Raw genomic sequence first — 21,404 nt, 5'->3', positions numbered from 1 at the left:
TGCCTAAATAATTAAAATCTTAGACCTCGATTGATTTGATTTTATAAAATTAATTTTATAAACACTATCTACTTTAAAATTTATTTAATTATTTTCAAAATTCATAACTATCAAAATATTTTACAATATATGTAACTATTACAATAACTGATTAGATATGCATAATCTCCAGCAATAATTAAATATAAAGCTTACTCAATTATATAAAATGTCGTATTTGGTTATTGCTAAGTTTGGTTCTAATACAAACACATTACGTATAGAAATGTTAATGCCATTAACATATTCTATAAATCAATTAAAGTATAAATAAACAAATTAAAGCTTCAAATATGAACCATAAATACCATTTCTTTTTTTGGTTGATGACTCATTAAGCTGCATTATATTGCTATGTGAGAACAAAAATTGTTTATTTATTTAAATTACATCAAATATCTCATTTTTAATTGAATTACATTTATACTTCCCAACTTTGAAAAGTTGGTGATATTTAAAATTCAGAATTTGTTCCAAAAAAATATTCTTCTTTAATTAATTAAGACAAAAGAAAAAAAAAAAAGAAACTTGAAAGACATATACCTAACATATTGTGATATACACACATTCAACGTGTAAAATTTGTTCATATAAATGAATTTGACAAATTTAGCAATTGAGATAAAAAATTTGATTCATCCTCCTACCTATAGTTAATAATTAATATAATTTATGTCCTTACTATTTTTACACATCAATTTTAATCTTGTATTTTTCGAAATAAAATTTAAAGTTGAAGAGTATAAATGAAACTATTAAAAGCCTAAAAGCACAATAAAAGTAAAGGTATTTAGTATAATTAAAAATAAAACATAGTTGGTGGATTTTGTTATATATATATTTTGTAAATAATTTTGATATTTTTTTTTATCAATAATTCATTAAAATTACAACTAAAATCAGCTCCAACGTTTACACAAGCAATGAACAAAAACAAAACACCAAAAAGTATGGGACCTGTCTTTAGATCTCAAAAATCATAAAAATTATGAAATGAAAAGTAATAATCTCCATTTGGCCTAATCTTGCCTTGCTATTTCATATATATTTTTTCTTAGTTAATCTCATTCAACTAGATCAAAAGTTACAAGATCTAACTAGATCTGTCTAAAAAAAATGAGAAAAACAATAATTACATAATTATTATTTCAATAGCTAGGCAGTAGTAATTGTTTGATGATCTGTTGTTGTAGAAGTTGAAGAACACCTCAAAGTAATTTCTTCAACAATTTCTTTTCCTCTTCGATTCATCATCAATTTGGACCAAAACCCATCATGGCCGGATTTGTTATTGTTTCTATGATGACCAAAGAAATTAGTGTTGGTTGTTGCTGTTGACGACGACGACAACGAGGATGACCATCTTCTCTTGAATAACAAGCTGGACATGGAAGAAATCGAAGGTTTTTTTGTTGAAAAATATGGTGATGAAGAAGAAGAAGGAGATGAAGATGAGTAGTAAGAGGATAAAGACGATAATGAAGAAGATGAAAAAGAAGGTAATATTTTTGAAGAGGAAGAGGAAGAGGAAGGGGGTGTTTTAGTAATTGTCAAATTACAAAGCTTTTCTCTTAGACAAACAGAGCAAACCCCCGGTGATTGTTTGTGTTTTGGGTGTTTCCGACATTGAGAGACGCCGCCGCCTCTACAGCCGCCGTGGTTGGAGGATCTTGCCATTGGCGCCGCCGCATGATATTTTAGTTTGCTAGTGATCATCAAGTTGTTCTTTGGCATTGTTGTTGTTGTTCAATCATTTTAAATTCTCTTTTTTTCTGGTGTTGGGGGAATTGATATGGTAATATATTTAAAGGGGGAATTAAAATGGGTTGGAAAATTTAGAAGGAAGAAGAAAGGATGGAAAGTAGTGCACTTCCAGGATCTTTCCTCCCAACTTCTTTGATTTTTCTTATTAGACCAAAAAAAAAAAAAGAAAAAAAAAGGAAAAAGTTTAATATTTGGTAGTTTTTTTCTTTTAATTTTGAAAGATTTTGTTGGAAAATGGGTGTTTTGACTGATTGTGTGTACACAAGTTGGCTCTTTCGAACAGCTGTTGTGATTAGTCCAGAAGGGTTTGGGTAGGGCCACTCCTCCTCTACCTTCTTTTAAAAATAAATCGGATCGGACCGTCAAACCAGACGTATTACGTTCGAATTAAGAAAAAATATGTGATCGTAAAACGTGAAAACAATGAAAAAGTTAAGTTTAATTAAATTTTCACTATCAACTCTAACTCTTTCGATATAATTATAGGTGTCCAAACATCCTTAAGATGTTTTAATTGTATTATTGAAATTTGAACTTCATTTCCCAACTTTCACTTTCACTGTCTACTCATTTATCTTCTTTATTTTCATCTCATCGGCATAAAGATTATATTTCCAATTTCATTTTATTTCTAATTAATTAATAAACATCAATGTAGAAAATATAAATCTTGAAATATGTATACTAAATTGAAAATTACCTCAAATTCCAACCATAAGATTGTAATATTTTTAAATTTATGTATTAAATTGAAATCATTAATACTCAAAACTTAAAAGTATTTAAAACAACATAACCTAAATAAAGATTAAACCAAGAACTTTGAGACTAGGAATGTATTTGTATTTGTTGCTGAATTATATTCATAATATGTGTGTGGGAATTAACTTAATTGGAAGACAAAAGCTAACAACATTTTCCCCATTTTTCTTCCTCTATACTAATGTTTTCTTAGTCTAATCTTCTCGTCTCTTGTTTGGTTGGGCGGTGGGAGAAATTAATAATATGTCCTAATGGAAAAATGTGGAAGAAGATAGCAGACCCCAACCCCCAACCCCAACACTGTCCTACATTTTAATAAACAAAAACGTCGGTTTGGGTCAATAATTTAATATATTAATATGTTAGAGTTTGGCAGCCATTTCTGTTTTCAAAGTACAAAATATGGACAAACAAAGGAGGTATCTTAGAACAATACTTTTGTTCACTACTTATGCTCTCTTAATTAAACACACATTTCCAAACATTATTTTATATTTTGTCATTCAAAAGTGGGCGTATTAATCTTATCAAACAATAAATTAGGATTTGGAAGTTAAAATGGTATTTTCCATTTTGAATCACCTTATATAGATATATATTGCTTATTTTTGCAACAAATTAATTAAACATAGTATTATTTTGATTAGAATCTTGAAAGGAGCAATTTGATGTATGTATTAGTTGAGATGTCAATGGTTAATTATATTTCTAAGACATGGGGTAGTGGAGAGCCTGTCATTGGAAACACAAATTCATTTTCTATTCTCTCATATATATATATATATATATATATATATATTACCTTTTTTTTTTTTTTTTTTCAATTTCCCCACAGATTTTCATTTTCATTTGGCCCCCCTTTTAACATATATTTATTGAATAATAAAGTTGAAAAAAAGTGGACTAAATCATGTATTATTTTGTAGTAATATAATTATTCATAAAAAAAATATTTAGATAGAAACCAGAGAATAACCCTATTATTTAATTTAAACACATAACAAACATTGATTTATATGTGATATAAAATATAATGCAATAATTGGTTAATTGAATCACACACATACACTAGCTAGCTAGCTTGTTTTTATGTAATAATGTGAGGTTGATCATGTGATAATTTGAAGATTAAATTAGATAATATAGAGTCTTAATCTCATACAACAATAACACATCTGTATTCTTTTTTAAAAAAAATAGTACAATAACACATTTAGATTTAGAGTTGTATATATCATGTTCAGGGTTGCACACGTGTCCATATGCAACTCGAACACGTGTTTTTTTTTTTTTTTTTTTTTTTTTTTTTTGTTCTAGCTTATGTTCACTTGGGACTGTCTTTTCTTTTTCTGGTTGAATGGTCGCCTTCAATGCAATTCAATTCTCATGTACTTTCGTATGTTTTCCATTCTACATTTGATCACTTTTTGCAAAAAGGAGGAATGTGCTGTTGTGTTGTGGCATTTCCATGTACTGCAATCAAAACATGAATTGTTTTGTTTGATAATAATAATAATAGTATTAGTAGTAGTAATAATAATACTAATAATAAACAAATTTAAGAAAGCAAAAGGGTAACATCTAAGGTGATGTGTCTACATTAGAACATAGTAATAAAAATTTAATTTGGATGGGTTTTATAGGTTTGGTGTTGAATATGAGGATGATAAAGGAGAAACCAATACAAAAATATGACCCATTGGAAGTATTATTTTATGTCCCAATCATATCAAAATTGTTAATGTGAGCACCGTTACCGATTAGAAGACTACTAATTTGAATTTCAACGACCATTACTACATGTAATTGAGCATCATTTGATCTTACCGAAAAAAGTATAATATACTAAAGAATTGAACATTAAGAAAAACAAAAATAATTAATATAAACATAGTCCAATTAACATCACCTCATTCAAACATATGATATATATAAAAAAGACATGTAATAGCAATAGCAAAATGTAGGAGTGATTTTAAAAAAAGCATGTATAGTTTCCTCTCAAATCTGTATTCTGTACACACACAACATTTTGGGTAGATATTAACGTTCAATATTTGGTAGTCATGGTTTTTAAGTTCTTCATTTGGGCTTCAAGTGGGTTCAGGACCAAATCTATTTTGGGCTCATACATAATACATACACATATGACAAGATCTTGGCATTGGATTGAATATAATCTCAAAATTTTAACCATATGTAAGTAAGTGAATATACATAGAACGAAATTCTTCAACACCAACTTGGTCACTGGAGATGTTTTTTATAAAATGAATCTACGTTTAGGTGCGGTGCAGATTCGAGTTTAGGTCACCAAATTCGTTCTTTGAGTTTGAGTTCTTTTGTCTTATGTAATTTTTTTTTTTGTAATGTAGAGAAGTATGATCTTGTGGTTTATTTTTATTTGCTTGACTTTTTGTTTAACCTTTTAATGTATTCTTCAAAATTTTCAACGTCGTCAAATATATATTTTATATCTTCTTTTTTTGCATGTTACAATCTTGCTCGAGTTGTTTCATAAGAACAACTAAATTATAATGTAAAAAAAAAAAAAACTAAATTGGTGTAATGAGTTTGATATGTAGAAAATTCTAGTAAATTTGTAATTTAGGAAAATAATACGAGTAAAGTATAATTAATGGTTTATAAAGCTGGACCTTAATATATATTTAATCTTTAAAATTTTATAATGAACACACACACTTTAATCTCAAAGTTTAATAGTGATTTTAAGCGATCGGTTGGAAATGTTCCTTTTCAAATATCAAAGATTAAATGGACACTATAGACACTGAGACTAATTAAAAGTTTAGTGACAATAATATACTTTTGCTTGAGAAAAAACCACCAAAACAGAAGAAAATGAATTTTCACAAAATGCTCTGCCTCCCGCCTGACCACACATGGAGTTACCATCCTAAACAACAACAAACAAGACTCCGGCCGCAGCGGCTGCCCAGCTGCTGACCATCGTTGCAAATCCAGAGACACTAGTAGCAGAAGATGCCTCGATCGGAACCTTGGACGATGTTGGGGAGTTAACCAATGAGGAGTCGGTATCTTTGGGAGCAAAATCGATGGATGGCATTGTCGTTGGAGAAACTCCTCCAAGAGATGATGGTGCTGTAGACGGTGACACTCCTTCGGTGGGGGATGGAGCTGGGATTGTAGAGGAGGGAGCTCCAGAATCTGCAACCGTGACCGCGAGCTTCATGCCGTTGCTACAATGACCAAGTGCACCACAAATGAAGTAATGAGTACCAGGCATCTTGAGAGTGATGGCTGTAGCGCCAGAGCTATCGCTACTAATGGAATTGCTAGCCATGCATGAGTTATAGTCACTCCCACTCACTTCATCCACAGTGTGCCCACCTCCATAATTGAACACTGCCCATCAAAAACATACAAAAGAAAATCAAATCATTACATATTTAGAAAAGTTATCAAACGAAACTTTAAGACGGGACTAACTTAGTGTGTCGCCTACGACGAAGGTCTTTCCGGAAGTCCAAGAATTGTAATCGACACCAATGGACCAACCGGCAGTGTCTCCAACGGTGTAAACCACGGCGAAGGTTGGATTAGCCATAGAAATGAAAATGGTGGCTAAGACCAAAAATGGAACTTTGAAGGAGCAGGCCATTATTGTAGTGTGTACTTGCTTTTTGGTTTATGAATTGTTGATGAAAGGGGAGAGAGGGAATTTATTGGTATTTATAAGATGGAAGAAGTGGGAGTGGGTGAAAGCTTTGGGGCCAATTAGAGTTAGGTTCTTCAAAAACAATCAAGTAGATTCCTTTGATGTTATACCAAACTATATATTTTGATTTGTTTTATGGTTTAAATAAATAAAAATGGTTCACCAAATTTGTGGAAAACATTATGGGAGTCCCAAAAAGGGTGTAGTAGCTAGGTCTAACTCTACAATGATAACTTTTTTTCTGTAAAGATTAAGCAGTTGGGTCACAACCAAATTCCTAACACACCAACTTAACTAAAAGCACTTTCAACTTGGAGTCATTATGCATGGATCAGTTTAACCAAACTTGAGTTTATTTGAGTGTATGTTGTCTAGAGAATTTTATCTATTTTATATATATCACTAATATTTGACTTTATATAAATAAGATATTATTTTCTTTCTATACTTTTATGGCTTATAAAATTCTTATTATATGATAAATAATTAGTGAAAGAATATAATTATTTATAAGTACAAAACATAATTAAAGATATTGAAATTTATCATATCTTTTTAGTTCAATAATTTGTGAGGTGAAAACTTGAATTTTGATCTATTTTTGTGCCGTTTTAAGTAATTATGTTTTTGTAAATCATGCCACTAAAATAGTTATTCAAAGAAAAAAAAGAAAGTCATTTGACAAACATATTTACATAAGTCCATCGGAACTAATTCATTAAATAAATAATGAAGCTTTCAGTATTATGGTGTGAAGAGTTGTTATTCAAATCAAACTCATCAAATAATAATAGATATTGTTATTTAATTTGCATTAAGTGGACAATTATTATACACCAAAAGTTTGAATGTTCAACTACTGTATATATATATATATATATATATTCTGATCCAAATAAAGAAAAATATTAGCAACAATATGTAATGTGTATTCTCAACCTGCATTACTTACTATGAATAATTACTCAAAACTTGCAGTCCAAAATTGAAATTTTGAAACAATAGATGGGCTAAAATCAAAAGAACAAAAAGAGAAAAAAATAAACAGAAAAACAAAGGAGGTGATAATAAAGGCAAGACATCAAGGTGGAGATTATATACACCTTTACAGCTTAACCCATGATATCATTGTGTGTTCCAAATTGAACAAACTTAATTTCAATCTTACTTGAATTGAAGCATAACAAATCAATCCTCCGACAATGGTCTTTTCTTTTCATTCACCTGCAAAAGTCAAACCCTATTCACACACACACACATATATAAATAAATTCATGGTTAAACAAAAACTTAGACATATAAAATTATAATAATACAAAAAAAAAAAAGAGGCAATAATTAGAAAATATTGCTTGTAGAAATTAATATTTGTGCATTTATTAATTTTCTTAACCTTCACAGAGGAACTGGCAGCTGGTGGTTTACGAATCCCTCCTCCATTGATATCATCGCACGACGTCTTTTTGCCCTCCATGAGATAACCGATTTGATCGGATAACAGTTTGACCTTCACAAAAGTAGGATAAACATAATTAACTAAACAAGAAATATTTAATTCATTATTTACATTTTTTAAAGTTGTGATTAAATATATATTCTTGATAGTTGAAGTGGATTTTATATTCCAATAACAAATTTAGACTCAAATCTTTTCGGTTTAATTATAAATTTAGTTCTTATATAGTAATTAATTATAAGTTAATCAAATAGCTTTATTGTTAAAATTTAAAAAGAAAACCAATTATCCCTGGCTCATTGCCCGAATAAGCAATGATCAGTTGATAGTATCTTGGAACAAGAACTATACCAATCTTATTTGAAAAAAATTAGAACTACTATTTACAAAACCCTAATTTCTGAAATTATACACTTTTCCTTCACCATTATATCGACGTATTAATAGAATCCAATATATATATATAACTAAATCAAAGAATTTACCTCCCCTTGAGTGGTACAAAGTAGCTTCTGAAGTTGTTGATTTTCTTTCTCAAGCGTTTTTATTGTATCAGCCATAGCTAGAGCTCTAAGAGTTGGAGGACTCAAACTATAACCGTAATCAATTTTAAAAACATTAGAAAGTACTGTCATTCCAAACATATGACTAAAGATAAAGTAAATCGAAACTTTTACCTTCGTGATAAATGTAACAATCTTCTACATGATTCGTCTTTCTTGATATTTCTCAACAAGAATAATATAGGAGCGGAGGAGTCGGTTTCTCCAATTAATTGAGATAAAGCGGACTCAACCAAACCTTCTTCCATTGATGAAGATTGAAACTACAGAAAGAAAAATAAAATCAAATCAAGAACGTAACCATGCATTACTTAATTTGATATTGATGAAGGATGTTTAAATTTAGAGATTAACCCTTTGCATTTGATGTTGAATCTTGAAGAAATACAAATCCAATTTTAAAATTTCAACTTCTTTTTCCAATTCATGGAAACGAATTTGGGTTTCTTTAGCTTGATCAAGAGCCGGTTTTCCTTTGTCAATAATGGTTTTCAACCTCTTGAGGTGTCCAACCAAACGTGACTTCTCTTCACTCAATTTTTGGTTCTGTTCAATTGCCTTCTTCAAGCCTTGGGCATTCAATCTGGCTTCTTCCTAATAAATAAAAAGATGAAGAATTAATGAATTATACTACTAATAATTATTATTGCAATATAAATAAATAAGAAAAAAGAAAGGGAATCGCCTTGGCACTGATTAATTTAGATTGTAAAGAGAGGCATTGGGACTGAGAAGAGAGGAGTTTGGATTCAAGTGTTTCTGTAGAGATTGATTCTTTGACGCAATGGTCATTTTCTTGAGGAACACTCATTTTTCTCTTTTTGTTGTTGTTTGTTGGAAATTGGAAAATTTTGAGAAATTGATGGGTCGGAGGAAGACGATTGTTTGTTGATTTTGTGTTTAAAGATTTGGGAACTTAGATGAATTTTTAAACCATTTTCTTAGGAGGGGTGAGATCAAGATAATAATGATATTATTACGAAATCAAGTTACAATTAACAAAATCTTTTATTCTCACTTTTTTTAAAAAAAAAATCTACACCAAATTTCTAATTATTTTGTATATTCATATTCACCCAAATGTGGGATTTTCAATTCCAAAGCAAATATGGTTCGTTAGAATAGTTGGTGATTAATTTCTAAACAGAAATGTGATAGAAAAACAATTTTTTTATTTACTTTTTTTTTTTTATATTTTAAATTTAAATCTACCAAATATATTTGAGATTATATATGTGTATGAATTGATGTGTGCACTTTACAGATTTTTTGAGATGTACATTATTGACAATATTATTAGTTACTTCTTTACTTGGTTTTAAGAATCTACAAAATCTAAATGGTTATGTATCGTCTAACTGATATGATTTCTATGTTTACAACTCAATAATCCAAGAGTTGTCGATAATAATTATTGGATAAAAATAAATTCAACTATATATTTATGTTATTATCAAGAGATTGCTCATCATAATCTTGACCATTCTTTTTACTTTCTTCATTTTGCCTAACAAGTAAACTCAATTTGTCATCCCCTCTCTCAATCTGAGGTTTATATTAAAAAGAAATCAAATTAGAAAGAAAAAAGAAGTCTCCAATCATAAAATCAAATAGTAAAAAATAATATTTTTAAGTCTATTTTAACTCTTTATATTTCGCGAATTTAGTTTAATTTCAATTTAATTCATAGGTTTATCATAGTACCAAAGTTTATATTAATTGATTTTAAAAAATATAACTAATTAAATTTGATGGTGATTGGAAATATGTATGTAATGAAAAATTGAAGTTTAAAAGGTTAAATCTTAAAATTTAGGATCAAATTGCATTAAAACTCAAATCTCCTAATAGTAAAATTTTGAAACTTAGGAAGTAAATTGAAATCAAACTTAAAACAAATATGTGTAGCTTTTTTTAAATTTAAGGAAGAAATGAAACTAGACTCAAAATGTAGGAACAAAAAAGAATATTTGGTATTGTAGTGAGTCTTTCAAAATGATGGGAATGATCACCTACCAATCTTGATAAAGTCGAGTCTGTTTATCTAAGATAAAGCCTCGTGCATGTTCATCTAAAATGATATCAAAATTCACAAACATTAATGATACTCAAGAAAGATTTAATACAACATAGTACTTAAGAAGTCTTACAAATTATTGATCATGATCTTAACATTAAAAGATTTAGAGACTCTCAACACTCTTGATAATTAAGATCCATCATCTTATTGTCAATTGATTTTGAGATTAAACTAAATATTTATTTAATATGGTTTTGAGATGGATCCAATGTTATCAAATATCTTATCGTAATCTATAAAACCTAAACGGTTATGTACCGTATAAAAATGGATATGATCTCTATGTTTACAAGCCAATAATCTAAGAGTTGTTGATAATAATTATTGGATAAAAAATAAATTCCACGATATATATATATATATATATATATATATATATATATATATATATATATAAAGAGGTTGCTCCTTGCTTGTTTCGTCCATAGCTTTGTCATAGTTTTACTCATTCTTTTGCTTTGGGTCATCTTCTTCTTTACCTTCTCCGCTATGCTCAATGAGTGAACTCAACTCGTCTTCCACTGTTTCAAACTGAGGTTTACATTCAGAAAGAAATCACAATAGAAAGTGAGAGAAAATTGTCAATTGATTCTAATCCAAAAGACACCATCTTATTGAGAGTTTTAAATTGCAAAATCGAGAGACATAATACTGCTGCTTATGAACTAAATTTGACTATCTTCTCGATTGACATTGATTTTGACATAGAATCTATATTATATTCCTTTATTATTGTATCGAACGTCATAAAATCTAAACAAACAATTCGTGGAATATATATATATATATATATATATATATATATATATATATATATATATATATATATATATATATATATATTGAAATCATTCCATTAATCAACATAATTGATAGTTATTAATTCAAAACCGAAAAAGGACAAAAGAGCGCAAGACTTTTGGAAATAGGGCGAACTAGATTTCTCAATGGAGCAGTGTCGATTACGTGATTTGGTTAGGTTGGTAGTGCTCATAAAACAAGTGGCTAAAACTAATAATGTATTGATCATATGAAATATATATAATGCATTAATAATTTTTTAATATAACAATTGTGTGATGGGAGTTAATTAGAACCTTATTCTTCAAGGATAAAACGTTAGGTCAACTAGGCACTCAGTTAAGTTTAATTTCACACCAAGTTAGTAATTAAAACCCTAAATTTTCCTACAATATTAAAGGTACACAGAATTTATAGATGAAAAATAGGAGGAGGCACAAAATTGAAAGTACCCATACGAATAACAAAACCAAACCCTACCATAGACAGTAAAGAACACTTTTCTAAGCAATCAAGATGCCTAAGTGATCAAAAGGTCTTCTATTCAAGCTTTTATATATAAATATTTCATTATCCTCGTGAGTCTTACATAAACCTTTCAAAACTATTACTAAAATATAGTCTTTGTAAAATTATAGTGAAAATTGAAACTAAAAGAAAAATCGATGTGGTTATGGACTAGAATAGTGTGAATCTGTGATGTCAATTTTTTTTTCTTGAAGTCATCTCAACTCTATTAGTAAAAAGATGATGAAAAGGAAAATTATTTTAATATATATCCATATTCTACTATTTGTGTCTATCATGATAGATATAGACATAGATAGCAGTCTATTTTGTCGTAATTTGTAGATAGACTGTGATAGTTAACAATATTTTATAAATTTTTCTATTAATTTTACTTTATTTGGAAACAATTCTTATAAAAACTAATTACAAATGTCTTAATAATTTCATGAAAATAATGATGCATGTGAAACAAATGATGAAATTAAGTAATTTAGTAGCACGTTGGTTGAGGTATTGATTTCTCAAATTAAGGACCAAAAATTAAAATCAATACTTGGATAAATATGGATGTTGACCAAAATATTGAATGTATGAACAACACGTTGATTAGATGCTATATATATAGATAGATATATATAAAATAAGTTGACTCTATATATATATTTTCAAAAAATTGTATTCACAAATAAGTATTTTATTTTTAAATATTACAACAAAAAATTTCTCATGAATAATATAGAGTTAACTTAGATATTTAATTAAATTTATGTTATATTTGATTTGTGTTTTTAAGGGAATGAATTAAAAATGTCAATTCACCTTTCGAACATAAACATAAAGAGAAATATTTGAGATATAAATTGAAGGGATAAATTTAGGGTTTATGGAAAAAAAAAGCCTAACCTTTTCACAAAAGTCTCCGGCCAAATCCGCGTCCTTACCGATCTTTTTGGCTGCATCATCAACGGACTGTGCAGTCTTTTGGAGATCGCTGCCGTCGGGGAGATGTTCCGCAATCTTTTCCGCCGCTTTATCCACTCCATCCGCTGTTGTCTCCGCCATTTCTGCCGCCTCCTCCGCCTTTTCCACCACTGTATCCACTTTCTCTATACAAAATCATCATGTTCACATTACTAAATGAATATACTAAATTGAACCTTGGGGTTTAGGATTATTATATATATATTATTCATATTCCTTACCTTTTAACATAAGAAAAGGCCTCCAATAGTTCTTTGTCTTCCAAATTGATAGAATTGCAGACAATACCACCCCAGCCATCCATAATTGCCTGAAACAAAAATCCAGTTGCAAGTATATATATATATATATTAAAACTAAATCCACTCGACATCAAAGATTGTTAAACCTATCACATTACTGTTAGGTTAAAGTCAGTGATTGACAATAATATCAAGTCTACAAGTCAATAGTGAAAAACTTAAAAGTAATAATACCAACACTGTAACATAAGATACGAGTAAAAACGAAAAGTATATTGAATGAGAATAGAATTACGAAGGAGTATTGGAGAAAGGAAGAAAAGGTGGAAGTCCCATGGAGTCAGCGCTGAAAATGGCCATACTACGACTACAAGTTGAGTTTTTGAGATTCGGTTTGGTAGTTGGGAGTGACAAGCTCTTATGGTTATGGAGATGACTGATCAGATTAAGGTCTGATCCACGGCGATGGGGGTGGTGGGATCGAATGGTGGGCGATCCAAAGTAGGTTGAAGATGAAGAAATCGAAAGGATCCACATTTTAAAGAAAAAAATTGTGGAGAAATATGAATTAGGATTGTTATTATTGGAGAATTATGAAATATGAATGGTAATGTTCACAAGAAAACCAACCCTTTTTAATTAGCATACTCAATTGAAATCTATGACTTTTTAGTTTCAACCTACCTTTCCCTTCATTAAATTCATATTTATTGCTTCACTATTTTCTTTTAAATAATAATAATAATAAAAGAACATGGAGAAAATGAATATTATTTGCTTTGAATTGTATTGGAAGAAGTTGGGCTGCTGGTTATTAATTGTCAATAATAGAAAATTCTTTTGGGTCAGATAAAATTAAGGTCATGTGTATTGTGAGTATTTTCAGAATTGGTGATTTTACTAAAGTTGATTTTATTAAAAGTGATTTATCAAATGTTTGGTTGTAGTCAACATTTGTGGTAATTGTGTAGCTAGGAACGGTTTTTGCTCCTAATTTGAATTTGGTGAGATGACCCTATTGAAGATAAATTATAAATAGTTCTGTAAATTGTGTGGTAAATCATGGTAATATTTGATTTCATACTCCTTCAAGTAATTTGAATTTCGTTTTAGACAAGAATTGAAGCAAATAAAATTATAGGGAGAGACAAATAAAGGTTTTAAGAAAGAAAGAAAAAAAAAAAAAGAGTTAGAGACTCCTCTCTCTTTCTCTCTCTCTCTCTCTCTTTGTGTTTGGGCGGGTCGACCCAACTTGATTGGGCCTAAAAACGAAGCATTGGAGCCCATGTTAAATCCATTAAGATTGTTTTGTGAAGTTATCCAATTGGGAGATAGTGTGCTGAATTTTTTAAGATAAAATCAATTTAATTATTATTTGTCATCATTTTTATTTTTATTTTGATATTGATATCGATACTCTTATTAGTAATACATAGTTTCAATTTCCAAACATAACCATAGACCTAATATATATATATATATATTATTAGTTCATTCAATTTTGGTCATTATTCTACTTTGAAGTTTATGTAAATTTAGTTTCTGTATTTTCAAATTATCAATTTTAGTTCTTCTACTTTTATCATAATTTTTTATCTTTTATTTTTAATAACATATTCACTATAAATTATAGAAATATATTCACATATGACGTTTTTTTTTCATGAAAAATATTGATTTCAATAAAAACTAATTTTGGAGGCCTAGATTTAAAATATATTAAAAGTTTAAAAGTACTAAAATTAAATATTTGAAAATAGAGAGATTAAAATGGTTTTTTAATTTATAAATCGATTTTATTTGATGGTTAAATATTGGAGAGTTAAGATTGTATAATGGTTAATTATCTAGGAAAAAAGGATGGAGGGAATCAGTAATTAAGTATTAAGAATCAATGTTGAGGTTAAAAATAACACTAAATCAAATGTGGAAGTTAAAGTTGGAGATATGATCTGCACATGATTAAATCTTAATAACACTAACCTATTACAATTATTATCCTATTATCACCACGTTGGAATAAGCAAAATTGAAAAATAAAAAGAATAAAAAGAAAAGAAAACAGTTGAAAATGGATGTTAAATCTCAATTAGTTGTATCACTTTAAATTACCATACTCATAATTTTATCTATTAGATTCTCAACAAGGTTTCTCCCAAAATTAATCAAGAAAAATATAACAGTTCGTTTTATTAAATTAGAGAAGTTTACAAACGTCTTAGAATTAATACAATAAATTTTTTTAGATATAATCCTACTAAAGTCTTTAAGTACAATTTATTAACTCTTGTAAAACCTCGAGGCTTAATTTGATACAATTCATAAAGTTTAAAGATATGAATTGATTTTTTTAAAAATGTATATATCAAATATTAGATCAAAATGACTGATAATATACACAAATAAAATTTGTTTTTTAAAAACAAGTTAGGGTTCGTAACCTCCTCATTTTTCAAATACATACAAGTATGAGTTGAACTAAGTTATTATAATCAATAAATTACATTATTAATCAACCATTTGTTTACCTTTTGAACAAATATTTTCCACCAATTAGATCTCAAATTATCGATTGTTCAAGGAAGCCCTAAAGTTGAGAAAAGTTAGGTACGAAGGCCACAAAGTTGGAAAAAAAATATGCTAGCAGTATAGAATCAAGCAGATTTGAGGTACATTTCAAAAGTGACATGTCATTCAACTTGTTCTTTGATATACATTTTTTAATTTATACTTAAATCAATCAACAATCCTCTAAATAAACTACTTAACATATAGTTTATCTGAGCATAACCTAGTAATTAATATATATCAACTATCATTTCAAAAGTTTGATTTTGTTTGATTTTTCCGTCTATAAATTATAAATCGTAAATAATGATTTGATTAAGATTTAAATATTAAATAAAAAGGAGATACTTTTTTTATAAAAAAAAAAAAAAGGAGAAAAATTTGATTGAGACTAATGGCATATTTTAATTTTGATTGTCATAAACAAGTTTAATTTCACCCACTTTAAGATGACTTATAGTAATCAGGATGAAGACTTACTACCAAATATTAAAAAATGAACAAATTATTATTATTCCACATCTTTTGTTGATCATATAAATAATCAATATTATCTCAATTGATTAGCAGGAATAACACAGCTTTATTTGCTCACGTCATGACGTTAATTAAGTTTTTTCTTTGTTAATGTATTAAAAGACAACCATCTAGGTTCAAGAAAAACAAACCATTACCAACTAAAGGGTGTTAAGTGGAAATAAAATTAATTTCACATTTTAGATAATAGAAAGTTTAGTAAAGTCTCCCATTGAATGATTAAGAGTATCATTAAAAATAGAGATGGATCGTAAATATAGTAATTAAAGTTACTATATATATAGCAATATTTTAAAAGATTGTAAGTATTGTAAAATTTGTCAAAGTATAGACTATTATTAATAGATTATGTCGAAAATATTGTTGCTAACTATTCTATTGACTATAGAAGTTTATCATTTATAGATTTTTTGTTTTTTTTTTATTATATTTATAATTTTTTAAAATTATATAATATATCCAATTATTATTAAAATTATTTATATATTATAATTTCCTTGTTTACGTGACAAATTTTTAATTTTTTTTCTTGTTTAAACTTTTTTTTTTCATATTGTACGCAAAAAATTAAAAAAAAAACAAAATTATTATAATAAGATGATGATCTTTAATTGTTTTTAAAATTTTGTACAAATAATACTGACCTTCGAGAATTCAATCAAATTTCGATAATCATATTTGTTGTCACTGTATTTAACATAGCTATTTTTTTTCTTATTTACATTGAAATGTTTTTTTCTTTTTACTACAACAATGGTGAAAGATTAGTTGGATTATTAGTGGATTATATTAGACTTTAAGAATCATTAGTTAAGATGTCACATTTTGATTTTAATATTGGAGGACTTATTTAGACCTATGATTTTAATAAAACAAAAGATAATCCCCTATTTTTTCCAAGAGAAATTTGAAAAATATTCACATTTTGTGTTTTCTTTTTTCTTAAATGAGACTCATTACATTTTTTCCAAAATTGAATTAAGTTTAAGCTATTAATTAGCATGGATTGATTTTGATATTTAAGACTACATTTAGACATTTTAAAGCAAAAAAACAAGATTGCATTTACAAAAATCTATATTCTATGATGAAATGGATTGAATTATATTAATTACAAACTAACGATATAATTTATGATATAAATTTTGTTATATTTACAAATTATATTATAGAGTAAGTAATTAATAATAGAAAATAAAAAAAAAAATATTGAAATTCAACCAAATTGTTTGTTTGTTTGTTTTATATTTTCTTGAGACAAAAGAAATTGAGAGTGCTCCCTCCTCTCTTCTTCTTCCTTTACCCATCATTTCTTTACTACTCTGTTTCTCTCTCTCTCTCTCTCTCTCCGTTTCAACATTCTGAGCTTCCTCTGCCATGGCGGTTACACACAGCAGAAAACTTTTTCCAGTTGCCACTGGAACTACCCAACCAACCACTAATTGTTCCGCCTGCCCTTACGACTGCCCTTACGACTGTTACGGTTTTCCAGATCTCTACTTCTCGCCGCCGCCGCCACCGCCTCCTCTTTTCGACCACCAAAAACAGCTTCCAACTATGATCATCGTCCTAATTCTCTTCGTCGCCTTTTTCATAGCTTTTACTTTCTACATCATCGTCGTAAAATGTCGATCTTGGTACTCTGGCTCCGGCAACGAAGGAGCAGAGGCGTTGCAATCGGACGGCGGAGAAGGAGAGTTTATGAACGAGAATCAAGTGGATCATCCAATTTGGTTCATCACCACCGCTGGACTTCAACAATCAGTCATAAATTCCATTACGGTTTGCAAGTACAAGAAGAGCGAAGGTTTAATTGAAGGAACAGATTGCTCTGTTTGTTTGAGTGAATTTCAAGAAGACGAAATGCTTCGGTTGTTACCAAAATGTAGCCACGCGTTTCATATTGGTTGTGTTGATACTTGGCTAAGAACGCACACCACTTGCCCTCTTTGTCGAGCTCATATTCTTACTGATTTCACCACCTCCAACTCCAACTCCATCAGGCCACCAAATTTAGGTCCATTGAATCAAAACGAAGGTAATTTGGGTTTAAATGAAGATACCCAGATGGAGAATGAGAATATTAACGGGGAAGCTGTAAGGGAAAATGAAGGTGGTGTTGTTTCTATTTCTAGTGAGAGCTCTGAAAACAGAGGAGATGTTGTTGATGAACAAAGAGAAGTTGAGGAGATAGTTCAAAAAGAAGGGAACTTTGAATCTGATGATTCAAAAGTCGAAGGAAATGAAAGTACGAGGAACGATAATAGAATGTATTCTTCTTCAACAACAACAACAACAACAACATGATATCAAAAAGAAAAAGGGAGAGAGATCAGAGAAGAGGGTGAGTCTTGTATGAAATACTCTGTTTCAAAAAAGGGAAATTGATTGATTTTTAGTAGTAGAAAGACAGGGAGTGGCTTAGCTATGAATTAGTGGATTGCTTAAATAATCTATAAGTAATCAATCTTTTGAAACCAAGTTTTTTTTTTTTTTTTTTTTGTCAATATAATTTGAGAATACATACAAATTCATAAATGGATTTTTGGGCCTCTTTTTTTCTGTTTTGTTCTACATTAGGTTTCTGGGTTATTGTATTTAGACTTTGTTTCATTTGGGAAGAACAGAGGAAGAGGAAATTTCTTGTTTGTTTTGATAAATTTCTAAAACTATTATTTTGTTAACTCTTTTTTATGAAATGAGAAAGAAAAGAAAGAACTTAGGTCAGAAGGGAGAGGAATATAAGGCTAACTGCTCTGATGCTAAAATCACTATCAACTCTTGCTTTATCATTACATAAACAAATAATTAATGATGAAGTTAATACTTTTTATTTTAAAATTATTTGGAATTTTGAAAATTTTCTACATTTTGAGGTAGACTTGGCACCAAATATTGCTTTACTTAATATATATATATATATATTTTTTTCACTTTAATTGTTGATGTCTTTTCAACTATATGGTAATTCATTAAAATAAAGGTTTCTTTCATCCAGGGTTAGGTGTAATTAAATTAAGAAAATAAAAACGTGAGATTTTAGTATTAAATTGATTAAGGAGTAATTAATTTAAACCTAAAAATATTTAACAAATTATTTACACTTTTTAATAAAATTAAGTACGGAAATTATTAAACACAAAATTTAGATATTATAATTACTTATGAAATTATTAGATTTGGAGTTAAAAATGTTTTTTTTTCTCCTTAAAAAAAGATTTTAGGTGTGGTTTAGAAAATAGAATACTTTCTATTAAAATAAATTTAGTTTAACTTAAACGATGAACAACGAACTAAAAGAAGTACTCCATATAACCAAACTTTAAATTGCATAAAATATTTTGCAATTTTTTTTTGTCTTAAAAACAAAATTCAACACAATTAAGTAATATTGAATTGCAAGCAAAATGGAAAGCTAATAAATAGCCTTGATTTAAATTGTTAAGTCCTAATTTGGAAAAGAACAACCAAAATAAAAAGGATTTTACTGATTTTTTTTAAATAATGTATTTTTTAAAAGTAAAGTACAAAATTAGGGTGGAGGAAAAATATTGAAAGACGAAGTCGTTTTACCCATCAACGATTTCATGATTGGGTTAATTAGGAGTAAAATAAAATTTTGCAGCCGTGATGGCATTAGCTTAGCCAACTATTCATTAATTTTCTCGGTAGAATAGTGTTCATTAATGATTATAATTATGTGATATTTGTGCTATTGTTGATGAAGATATCTTGCTAAAAAAAACATGGTTCTATTTTTAATTTAGTTAGGTTTAGAAAGATAAACATGATTTGAATTTTTAATACACAACTAGTTTTTCCAAATCAAGGGGGGTATATCTGCACATTTAAATATTTAATATATCTATTGGTTTTTCAAAAATGCCCTTTTAGTTTAGGCTATTTGCTCACGTTTCCATAGGATATAGGCCCAATAGATGGCCCAAAATTACAATCATTTTCTGGGCTTCACTCAATGCGCCCAACCCAACGCCTCTACAAATTTATCATGCAATGCAAACATAAATTTCGCCGATTACATGTCACCCCACGGATAGAATACGATTGTAAGAGGAAAATTACAAACATAGTAAAATCTATGAAGTATACAGCTATAGAGTAGAAGTGGGTATTATGAATGTGTGTGTGTGTGTATATATGTATTTGTTGGTGAAAAGGGGGGAAAAGAATAGTAATAATAATAGATATATTATTATAAGATGAGTGAAGACAAAATGAAAGGAGGGGGGGGGGGGGGGGGGGGGAAGAGATAAAAGTTTGTGTCCTGTGATGTTGGTAAGAAAAATAAGGAAATGGAAAATGATATTATTGGGATATATATATATATATATATATATATATATATATATATATATATATATTTGTTTTTATTTTATTTAAATTAAAATTTATAGAGATTTTGAAAACAAAATGATGAGATGAAAGGAATATTTTACTGTTTACCTATCCTATCCATATATGATGTGGGCTCCCCTCTCCTTTTCTAATTCTTCAAATTCATAATCATTGTTTTTTCTGTCTCTTCGTCTCATCATTCATCCTTTCCTTTCTCATCAATTTAAAAAACTCACCAACTTTCTTCTCAAACCCCAAATAATATTTACATATATCATAACGAAAGAAAAATTCTTTTTTTTTTATATATATATATATATTCGTTAGATGATATAAGATAAAATGGAAGTTTATAGATTAGAATTTTAATGTGATAGCTTGATTTGGATCTGTGAAGTGGAGGTATGTGATCACTAAGTTTTGTTTTTATTTTATTATTATTTTTTTTGTAGAGGTTGAAAAATGATAAAAGAAATCTTAAAAAGATATAGATTTGATTGTGGGCACATCAATGTCATAATTGTTTCAAACCCAAAATTATGGGCTACGAGTATTATGCAGTGTTGATTCAATGATGAAGAATATTCTACAACTTAAAAAGGGTCATAAATCTCATCATTTTATCCACATAAATCAATAAATCTATCCATTTTTATACATCACTTTTCCAAATCATCTCATTATAATATATATGTAACTTATTTTCCTTTATATATTAATCAAACTTAATTTAACACTGAACCTGCTTTGAATTTTAATTAATTTTAGGGTTTAAATACCACCCTTTTATTTATCTTTTTTCTATTTTATTAGTCCATCTTCAATTCTTCAAGTAATCTAATCTTATGAACATTTCCTCAAAAAATACCGATAAATTAAGCAATCCTCTCTACCTTTATATTATATATATATATATATAAAAGGATGATAATACTAATATGAATAGCTAGTCCTCACAAAATTTAGGTTAAAGGTATAGTTTTTATATATTTTTTGAAATATTATAAAGCTAGCTCGAGCAATAAAATTTACTGGATCCATGGAT

At 28.4% G+C, this 21,404-nt stretch overlaps 4 protein-coding genes across 6 annotated transcripts; 1 reads left to right on the top strand and 3 right to left on the bottom strand.

Annotated features, from left to right (window-relative positions):
• Nucleotides 1-5,268: 5,268 nt before the first annotated feature.
• On the bottom strand, nucleotides 5,269-6,250 carry LOC103488083 (blue copper protein-like). Its single transcript, XM_008446640.2, has 2 exons — nucleotides 6,037-6,250; nucleotides 5,269-5,952 (listed from the first exon to the last, which is right to left on the bottom strand). The coding sequence occupies exons 1-2, from the start codon at nucleotides 6,206-6,208 to the stop codon at nucleotides 5,483-5,485; spliced, it is 642 nt and encodes a 213-aa protein (XP_008444862.1). The 5' UTR covers nucleotides 6,209-6,250; the 3' UTR covers nucleotides 5,269-5,482.
• A 1,203-nt stretch (nucleotides 6,251-7,453) lies between these two features.
• Nucleotides 7,454-9,095, bottom strand: LOC103488082 (uncharacterized). Its single transcript, XM_008446639.2, has 6 exons — nucleotides 8,970-9,095; nucleotides 8,639-8,878; nucleotides 8,399-8,547; nucleotides 8,207-8,312; nucleotides 7,659-7,772; nucleotides 7,454-7,489 (listed from the first exon to the last, which is right to left on the bottom strand). The coding sequence occupies exons 1-6, from the start codon at nucleotides 9,093-9,095 to the stop codon at nucleotides 7,454-7,456; spliced, it is 771 nt and encodes a 256-aa protein (XP_008444861.2).
• Nucleotides 9,096-10,386: 1,291 nt separating this feature from the next.
• LOC103488552 (uncharacterized) lies at nucleotides 10,387-13,509 on the bottom strand. Of its 3 annotated transcripts, none has more exons than XM_051082336.1 (4): nucleotides 13,194-13,509; nucleotides 12,878-12,966; nucleotides 12,579-12,781; nucleotides 10,387-10,895 (listed from the first exon to the last, which is right to left on the bottom strand). In XM_051082336.1, exons 1-4 carry the CDS (start codon nucleotides 13,433-13,435, stop codon nucleotides 10,806-10,808), a joined length of 624 nt encoding a protein of 207 aa, XP_050938293.1. In that variant the 5' UTR covers nucleotides 13,436-13,509; the 3' UTR covers nucleotides 10,387-10,805. The 3 variants fall into 3 exon arrangements, with proteins under 3 accessions (XP_050938293.1, XP_050938292.1, XP_050938291.1); XM_051082335.1 differs by having other exon boundaries at nucleotides 10,387-10,885; nucleotides 13,194-13,502; XM_051082334.1 differs by having other exon boundaries at nucleotides 10,387-12,781; nucleotides 13,194-13,504.
• A 3,791-nt stretch (nucleotides 13,510-17,300) lies between these two features.
• Nucleotides 17,301-18,478, top strand: LOC103488086 (RING-H2 finger protein ATL54-like). The gene has a single exon (XM_008446649.3). The coding sequence runs from the start codon at nucleotides 17,381-17,383 to the stop codon at nucleotides 18,308-18,310; it is 930 nt and encodes a 309-aa protein (XP_008444871.1). The 5' UTR covers nucleotides 17,301-17,380; the 3' UTR covers nucleotides 18,311-18,478.
• Nucleotides 18,479-21,404: the final 2,926 nt, after the last annotated feature.

This window comes from Cucumis melo, chromosome 3 (genome assembly GCF_025177605.1).
Source record: "Cucumis melo cultivar AY chromosome 3, USDA_Cmelo_AY_1.0, whole genome shotgun sequence".
NCBI classification, from domain to species: domain Eukaryota; kingdom Viridiplantae; phylum Streptophyta; class Magnoliopsida; order Cucurbitales; family Cucurbitaceae; genus Cucumis; species Cucumis melo.
Note: the sequence above shows the minus strand (reverse complement) of the source record. Positions and strands in the feature narration are given on the sequence as shown.